General features: G+C 30.4%; 1 protein-coding gene across 1 annotated transcript; it reads left to right on the top strand.

The window, feature by feature from the left end:
* The first annotated feature begins 460 nt into the window (after window positions 1-460).
* LOC133310905 (myb-related protein 308-like) lies at window positions 461-1,879 on the top strand. The gene is made up of 3 exons (XM_061511896.1): window positions 461-686; window positions 885-1,014; window positions 1,251-1,879. Exons 1-3 carry the CDS (start codon window positions 557-559, stop codon window positions 1,636-1,638), a joined length of 648 nt encoding a protein of 215 aa, XP_061367880.1. The 5' UTR covers window positions 461-556; the 3' UTR covers window positions 1,639-1,879.
* Window positions 1,880-9,690: the final 7,811 nt, after the last annotated feature.

The raw sequence follows: 9,690 nt of genomic DNA, 5'->3' as shown, positions 1-9,690 counted from the left end.
GTAATCCTGTAATATTATATATATATATATATATATATATCTAAAAAGAGTAAAAATTGGAATTTAGATGAAAATAAAGATAAAAGTATTTGTTTAAATAAAGATAAAAATTATATTTAAAAAAAAAAAGTACCGAATTGAGTGCTCCTTTAGTACTAAAGAAAAATTCCACCGAAACTATATTCGACCCAATAACAACCATGCTTCTCAAGAATGCGTAAGTAAAGTATCTATAAAACTCGAAAACGACATTTACTTAACAGTAAGCATGGAAACACTCGGAACACCAAAGGGAAAAATGCCCTTATTCTATCAGGAAAATTACAAACATAATAGTGACCAACATCACAGCCAAAACCACCAGTCCAAGTCCAATATCCATCTCTCCATACGTACACACCTTTACAAATATATATATCTAACCCCATCTTGTGCCTTTTATGCCACGGCTTCTACTCTCTTTATCTGTCTCTTCTATATCCACCAATACATTTTTTAGCGCTTTATTTGCCACAAACACCCACACCCCACGTACGTACAGAAAACGGAAATTACAATGAGAAAACCTTGTTGTGACAAAGAAAACACCAACAAAGGTGCTTGGTCCAAGCAAGAAGACCAAAAGCTCATCGATTACATTCGAGCTCATGGAGAAGGCTGTTGGCGTTCCATTCCCAAGGCTGCCGGTTAGTTAGTTAGTTAGTTAGTTAGTTAGTTAATCATATATATATATATATATATATATATATATATATATATATATATATATATATCTCATACAATAATGCAAACCCTTCCCTAATTTCCTTATAGATGCACCCAAAATTTAACTACACAACATGAACATGTGGGTATCATTACCATCATATCATTCAATTTATCAGGGCTGCATCGTTGTGGCAAAAGCTGTAGGCTAAGATGGTTAAACTACTTAAGACCAGACATCAAACGTGGAATCTTTGCCCAAGATGAAGAAGACCTCATCATCAAACTCCATGCCCTCCTTGGCAACCGGTACCTTAATTACTTTATCTCTAAACCTCTCACTTAGCTATTTATAATTACACTACTAGAAAAATCCTGTATTGTGAGGGAATTTGTGAGGGAAAGTAGTAGCGAGGATGAAATTAGCGACGGAATTTTCATAGCAATTCCCTCGCTATACAGGATTTTTCTAGTAGTGTATGTATATATATTATTATATCAAATTTTGGTAATTAATTTAACTTAGTTGGATGTATATATATTAGGTGGTCACTCATAGCTGGAAGGTTGCCAGGACGTACGGACAACGAGGTGAAGAACTATTGGAATTCTCACATACGAAGAAAGCTAATAAAGATGGGAATTGATCCAAATAACCATAAGCTACACCATGGATTTCCTCGCCCTCATTCTCATCACCCTCTTTCTGCTACGGGTGCATCATCATCTGAGTCCATGAACAAAGAACATAAAGTAGTCCCTTTATCCAAATCATGTGTAGAAGAAGAAACAGCAATTATTTCATCATCCCCCGTGAATCTTGACCTATCCATTGCTTTACCTTCGCCTAGGCTTGCTGTTGTGGAAGATAAACCTACGCCAAATTCTGAATTTGCTAAGAGATGTGACATGGATATAGATCTTAATTGTTAATTAATACTTCTTGGTCTCGTGTGAATGCATATATATAAAATAATTTAATTAGTAAGCCAAATAAGGAATTAATTACAAGAGAGGGTTTTGGCTGTAGAATGCTAATTACCAATGAATTGTATTGTATTGCCTTTGTAATTGTAACCAAATTTGAGGCATGCAGCACTGGAGATATTATTTTTCTTCCAAGATCTCGATCAGAGATATATATTTGTCTCATTAATTTCATGTATACATAGTTTACGACAAGAAAGTTGAGTATGATTGAAAGACGCACTTCAAATTAGTTATAGTTCATGTATCTTTTAAGAAGTGTCCTTTGTATGTGTATGCAGATACCCCAGATATTGCAGTTCATGCATATTGCTGCAACCTGGCCCTTAATTATAATATTGTGTAAGCTAACGCGGCGAAAGAGCTAGCATGTGTTTTCGGAATTGGAATTCGGAAACTTATAATTGCTACGGCAAACCAAAAAGAAAAAGGTTTTAATTAAGCAATCAATTAAGAAATGTTCTTTTAACCCTATTTTAAGTGTGGTGGTTGCAGCTACCCGCAGACCATCGCAGAATTGAAGCTGTCTGATTTAGATTCTACTAATGGACCTTCTAGGTGTGGACATGTACTAATTAAGATTTCTATAACTTGTTTATCTATTCATATGATATATAAATATGTAAAGAATCCAATAGATTTATATTAACAACAATTAGGTCCTTTAAAATATCAAACAACGTGTTTGTGAATTTAATTAGCCTTTACGAATAAGCATATAGGATTTAGATTTCTTGGAGGCCGGTGTGCAATTTATAAAGAGATTCAAAACACAATGGATATCCCTTAGATAGTTACCGTGGTCAAAAGCGATTCTTTGAATTTTAAGGTTAAAATTCCGATTCTTGAAGAGTCACTTTTGGAAGACCTGGGTGTTTAGGAGAAGGTTTTTGTTTAGATATCTGAAAAATCGAAGGTGGTAATCTAAATTATATATCCACTTTTGATAAAAGATTTCTGATTTTTTTTCTTTTCGAAAATGTGATTTTTTCAGGATTTTTTTTTTAGCAAAATTTAACCAAGAATACTAACTAAACATACCATCTAGATAGTGGTATTCTTGGATTTTCAGAAAAATGAAAAATTTAACATATTTTTAATAATATTTTCAATCAACCAAACATAACATCAAAAAAATTAATCTAATATCTTTGAAAATATTTTAAGCTATTAAATAAATTTTTTGTAATATTTTTAGAAAAGTCAATTTTTGATTAGATTTCTAAGAATCGTGATTGTGTGTTAAAAAAAATTGCAAAAGAAATGTATGTATTTTAAAAAATTGCACTCGTGTCGGGTACTGTATCCAAATCCGATAGAAGTGCTGCTATCAGTAAGCTGCATTGTGGCACCAGCCAAAATATATATATATATATATATATATTTACAATTTTTTTTTTTTTTACAAACTATATTAAGTACGACTGGTCATACTTTAATCATGCAGTGTATGATCGATCGTACTTAGTGTAATTTGTAAAAAAAAGTTTGTAAACGAATTTTATCCCTATATATATATATTACAAAGAGTAATAATACCTTGTATTAAAAAAAAAAATAGTAATATAACAGAAGGTTCTATATTTATCAGATTGAACCAATAAAATCTTAGCGAGGTAGTCAAGTTTCGCGAACCTGTTTCGCCGGCCTAGAATAAAAAAAGTGGTCTAGGTTTGTGAAATTAAATGCAAAGCAGTTCATAGGAGCTTTTCATAGTACTTTTGATCACATAATAAAGTTATCACTTTTAAAATGAATGGCTAATGTTGTTTCGGGTGTCAAATTGATGTGTCCTACTATTCGGTAGTAGTGAGTTTTCAACAAACGTACTGGCTGTCGGAAACCTTTGTAAGTGCGGGATTTCATGTACAATATCTTTCGTAGTTAGCCTTCCATGAGCACATGTTGGGGCATCTACCATTCAGATAAACATATGTCACAATGTGGTACGTCAAACGGGAATGCTCTTAATTTCATTTCAGGATATTCTGTGCTTAATTTACGGATATACTTATTGTACATGTCTGTTAAATTATGATTGTGATCTAAATGTGTTTTGATATAAAATTTTAACTTCGTGCAAATAAATAGATAATATATATTTATATGTTATAGACCACACACATAATTTGAGTTGAAACCATCTTTAACAGTAATAAATACAAAAAAATAATAACAAAATATATTTTTATGATTTTCTCCCCCCTTAATATCACTGAAATAAAAGAACATTTACAAAAACTCAAAAGTTAAAAACATATGCATAGCAACGGTGTATCTCAAAATGTGCGTAGCAATCCTAAATTTTATGCCTTAAAATCTTCTTATATTTTATATTTAAGCGGGGAGAAGAGTTTTTTATAATACACTAGAAATTTCTTACAACTCTAAAATAACATTTTTTTTGTTTAGGGCAAAAAAATTTAATTTAATTTTTCTCTTGCAATATAATTTTTTTCAAAATGTCTTGTATTTTCCCCAAAATCTCAAAATGTTATTTTAAGATTGCACGAGATAATTTTATCTAAAAGAAACACTAAATTAATTTAAGAAATTCATATTATCAAAAAGATAACATTAGTATCTGATTTTTTTATTTTAACACTAAATTAATTTAAGAAATTCATATTATTAAAAAGATAACATTAGTATCGAATTTTTTATTTTATTTTTAAGAATGAATTTCTTCATTTACAGCGACTATAAAACCAAAAATTATAAAGGTTAAAAATTTAAATCATTCTTAAGGGTTGATTTGTCATCATTAATTATACCTTTTATAATTTAATTTTTTTAAAAATATCTTTTTAAAATCTTTAATAATTTCCATTCGTTTTATGAATTTTAAGTCACTACTAAAAAATGCATTTTTTTCGATGAAAAAATTCCGTTGAAAATAGTTAAAATTCCGTCGAAAATAAAGTTTTCGACAGAATTTTCGACGGAAATGAAGCTGTGGTATATCTCTTCGTTGATAACAATCTTAATTAATTTTTTTTAATTGGTTGTATAAATTAATTACAAATTTATTTTTAAAAAACTGGTTTGAATTTGGCTATTTAAAGAAATATTCTTGTATCTTTCAAAAAAAAGAAAAAAATATTGTTGTATAGTAGAGTTGAAAATAAAAGAATTAAGAGATTTGAATCACGCCTTTCTCATATAATCAGGCTTGAATTAATAAGGAAACTTAATTATTTTAAAATCTACTTAATTAGAATTCATTTATTATAGTTAAATAGATGCGAATTATCTTGACTATTTAAAATTAGATTCGATGTACGTACGCCTTTCTCACCAGTACATTCTTTATATATATATATATATATATATATATATATATATATATATATATATATATAAAAAATAAATTTACTCACAAATGAACATTGGAATTAGCCGCATTAACGCTGCTTTTTTATTGTATTTTCGTTATTGTAACATGCTGATTTAACATTGATAAGCTATCTTTATTATGTTGCAATAGCAGTTAATTATGATAATTTAAATTAATTTTACTTGATTTTTACCAGTCAAACGTTAATTGATAACTTTAATTAAATTTTAAACGTCAAATGCTAGAAAATTATAAAATAAATAAATTATCACATAAATCATTTTTAAAAGAAGAACAATATTTGAAATGATGACACATGACATAAAACTTGAAGCTATAAACTTTTTTGTATATATAGTACAATATATTAGATATTACTAGGTATAACTTTCTTTGGAAAACAAGAAGTGACTACACCTTCAATTATAAACTATACTATTAAAATTATTTTATATCCCAATAATAAAACATCATTAACGGAATCACTAACTTGAAAATTAAATTAATATTATTTTTAAAATAAATACATTTTTTATTTTAAAAACTAAATTGGTACCACTTATTCTACACGAAATTTTATTAGAAAAAATAAACAACGACATAAAGGACATGCCTCACAATGACATAATACATAGAAAATGCTCGTACACCGTATACGCAATTCTGTTATTGGAATGTGCGCTATACCTAAAAGAGAATTTTATAATTTTGAGTATTACTTTGTTAAAACATAATACGTAATACCCAATAAAATTATACATGCCATTAAACTTAAAATAAATATTACTAAATTACGTCCGATCGATTATTATACAACTTATAGTATCAACTTACGTCATTGGTATTTTTCATTCGTAAGACAATCTACAAATTCATTTCTATATATGCCTGCCATGGCCCATGGCCAATTTATGTAAGCATGATAATATTTTGACTTTGGATATATTCAAAGATTAATAGATTAGCTGACCATTGTGGATCGAGCTCTAAATTCATTGTAAAGAGTGACTCTTTTCTTCATTCTCCAAACTCAAGACTTTTAGTTTAGAAGAAAAAGAATTCCTTATCACTCAAATGAATGGTTATTGATAATATTTTGATTGTATTAGGACGGATAAGAAATTTTTTTGTTAAATATGATTCATATTTTGCATTTAGATAATAATTTTTATCGATGAGATGCACAGAAAATTAATGAAGTCTCGTTCTTCTATATGTCTCAACATATAGTATTCATTTAGTTAATTATCACTACAACAAAAACGGAATTTAAAGGTGGTTTATTTTAGTTTTGAAGTCGGTTTACACCGCCTTCAAAAATTTCTATGGCTCTTTGAAAACCAATATTGGAGTTGGCGCCGTTGAATAATTCAGAGTCGGTTTTGTGAAACCGACGGAATAACCTACGTTAAAACACAATCGATGTTGTATAACCAACGTTGAAACACAATCGAAACACAATCAACGTTGTATCTGTACAACTGCTATATTTTCTACTATTAATTTATATTGTAGTTATTCAAATATTTAATAAATTTATAATATTTACAGCATCGATTTTAAATGGCCGTGAATTTATAGGTCAAGCTTTTGAAAAATAAAATTATAACCTAATTTTTAAATAGGCTTATATTTTAAACATTTACTAAATCATTGAAAGATGAAATAGGAAGAGTATAGGAAGATGAAATAAGATAAGATATTTTTGCCATTGAAACTTAGAAGCTTTTCCCTAAACATATGACATTTAGGGCATGTTTGGAACACCTGATAAAGAAGATAGGATATGATAACTTATCATATCCTACTTTTATCTCTTATTTGGTGGGTCAATAGGATATGATTAGGTTATTTTATTGTCTCATTTTATCCTATTCAATACATGATTTCTTATCTTATGGGGGGAGCTAGGTTAGGATTTAATAGGGGTGTTCGCGGTCTGGATTGGATCGGTTTTGGAAGCAAAACTCATCCGATCCAATCCCTTCGGTTTGATCATGTAATCATCCATTCGGTTTAGATTTTTTTTTCAAATCCGATCCGATCCAATCCAATTTTTTTCGGTTTGGATTGGATCGGTTTTCGGTTTCTTGAATATCCTAAAATTAATTTCATGATTATTGTGCAAATAACATCTTTTGTATATATTGGCTTTGTAAAAAAAAAAATTTGAAATACAAAAATATCAGTAAATAATACTATAGTTGATGAGACGTGACTAAGTTTTTTGTTTTTGGTTTAGTTGATGAGTTAATGGGTCTTGAGTTTAGAAATCTTTGGGCTATTATTGGAGAAAGGACAAGTAAGTAGAGGATAATTAATATATTGGATCGGTTTGGATTGGATCGGTTTATATCAACCCATCCGAAAACCGATCCAATCCAATTAAAATTTGCGATTTTCTTTCGGTTTTCGATTTTTCGGTTTTCGGTTTATTCGGTTATCGGTTTTTCGGTTCGGTTTTCGCGGTTTGAATGGGTTTGGATCGGTTGATGAACACCCCTAGGATTTAATAGGATAGGATACTAATATTGGATACCCAATATATCCTCACGCTACCCAATATATCCCCACGTTATCCAATATATTTGTATTTATTGCATTATATTTTGTTTTTTCTTTTTCTTTTTACATAATCTTATCAGATTGTTAATCAGTGTTCATCAAACACAGGACATGATATAAGCTTATCAGCCCCATATCATATCCTACCCTTATCAGCCTCATATCATATCATATCCTTATCTATCATGTCCACCAAACGAGCCTTTATTGTGCTAATGATTACTTAATGTCATCATCAACCATTGCTCACAGTTTTGCCTATAAATACAACGATAATATGAGATTGAACTCAATGTAATCTGGACATTTCTAAGACACGGTCTTCACTCTTCACAGGGGGAGGATGGCGTGGATGACCATGCTTGAGGTTAGACCCTTGGTCATTATAGTCATCCTTGATATGCATATTCTGGGATTCTGCAAAAGGAACACCCAAATTACACCACTCTTCTATTACCTTATTCAATTATTTCTAGATCATATGTTACAATCGATGTTGTCTACATGTTACCAGAAAGAATGAAAAGTTAATGTTTTACAACTGAAACTGAAAAGCATAGACATTCATCACCTGCTCTTTTAGAGGTAAAAGTCCAAATGCAGCTCCCATTGCTAACCGGAAACTTGATTCCTAAACCACCAGTTTAAAAACTCTAATTAGCTGAGAACTGCATGTTGGCATCTAACCAAATCATGTTTTAACGAAACAGAAAGGGATAAACTTATAGAGGATACTCAAATTCACCAAGTTTACTTCCTAAGTTTCTTTTATATCAATAGGTCATGTGAATTAATTTGGTTTTTCATAACAATCTCTCCTCCCTAACAGCCATACTCGAAGATAGAAAGGATATTCATAAAATGTAGCTTACCTTTCAATTTATGGTTTACCAAATGGCTTCCCGGTAATGATATTTGCTTCTCCTTCTAGACACTTCTAATAAGAGTTAAGGATCTCCTCCTTTCTTGTGAAGACCCACGGCTAGGAGTTGGTGGTTGTAAATACCTTAAAATGTCAGCTTGCTTCGGACATGAGGATGGGAGACTATCCTAGAGCATTGCAGGATTAGATTGTTGGGAAGTCTTATGTGTACAAAAAAAACAGAGAATTGATGGAGATGGTGATAGGGTATATGCCTTGGCTAATGAGAAAGAAAAATGACATAATGTGAAAATAGGAGAGTGAGCTTTTGTTGAGAGCATGTTGGGGAATGAGATATGAGTATTATGTTTGAAAATGGGCAAGTGTTGTCAAGGTGCAGGCCAAGAATCAACAAGGGGATGCAAGGTGTCATCATGAGGGTGTAGGTGGCGTCCATGTAAGGAATGTGAGAAGGAGTTTGTTTGATATGTGCATGACATGCATTGGGTGATTTGGAAATAGATTGTCACGTGTATCATAGAAAATGGCTGACATGACATTTTCTACACACTAAAAGGCCCGAAAAGAAAATGTACATTACTTTGACTATGTAATTACTAATAGATGTAGTCCTCAAACTCAAGATTCTAGAGTAAAAGATTATATTACTTTGACTTTAAGGCATCTGCACAGGCAAAACATAAGAAAATAGACTTTATTTATGCATGTCAAAGGAAATATTTCATCTATACTTAAGATTTCTTATCCCAATTATATGCCACACATGATACATTTATAATGTAAATTAAAAAAAAATTCATGTATGAAATTGGGTTGTTGTCCATAATCCCTTATCCACTAGCACAAGCAGCAAATGAAACAAATAGTTTGATGAAATTGCAGAGGGTGTGAATTTAAAAAATTCCAAGCAGAGGATTAAACACATTCACAACTTATAAACTCTAAGAAAGAATTAATAAAAAATGATCTTGCCATTTCATCAAATAGTTTGCGAGCATAGCAAGCAAATTTCCATACCCAATTAAAAAGGACCCTTAACTCATCCCTCTAGACATGCACCAATTAAGTAATCTAGTATTTCAAATATTTAATCCAACAGATGATGAACAAAATAAAAAATCCTCAAAGCAATCTCAAGACATGTTAAGGACCCTTAAAGTCCAAGATGGTAGATCAGGTTTAAGGACCCTTAAATTCAAAAATCCAAGAGAAT

The sequence above is a fragment of the Gastrolobium bilobum genome, unplaced genomic scaffold, assembly GCF_033153095.1.
Source record: "Gastrolobium bilobum isolate Gb01-03AN ecotype WA unplaced genomic scaffold, APGP_CSIRO_Gbil_v1 utg1988, whole genome shotgun sequence".
NCBI classification, from domain to species: Eukaryota; Viridiplantae; Streptophyta; class Magnoliopsida; order Fabales; family Fabaceae; genus Gastrolobium; species Gastrolobium bilobum.
Note: the sequence above shows the minus strand (reverse complement) of the source record. Positions and strands in the feature narration are given on the sequence as shown.

Coding starts and splice junctions, on each gene's coding strand:
- LOC133310905 (XM_061511896.1), top strand. CDS start 557: ATGAGAAAACCTTGTTGTGACAAAGAAAACACCAACAAAGGTGCTTGG. Junction 687..884: donor TTCCATTCCCAAGGCTGCCG/GTTAGTTAGTTA, acceptor TCAATTTATCAG/GGCTGCATCGTTGTGGCAAA. Junction 1,015..1,250: donor CATGCCCTCCTTGGCAACCG/GTACCTTAATTA, acceptor TATATATATTAG/GTGGTCACTCATAGCTGGAA.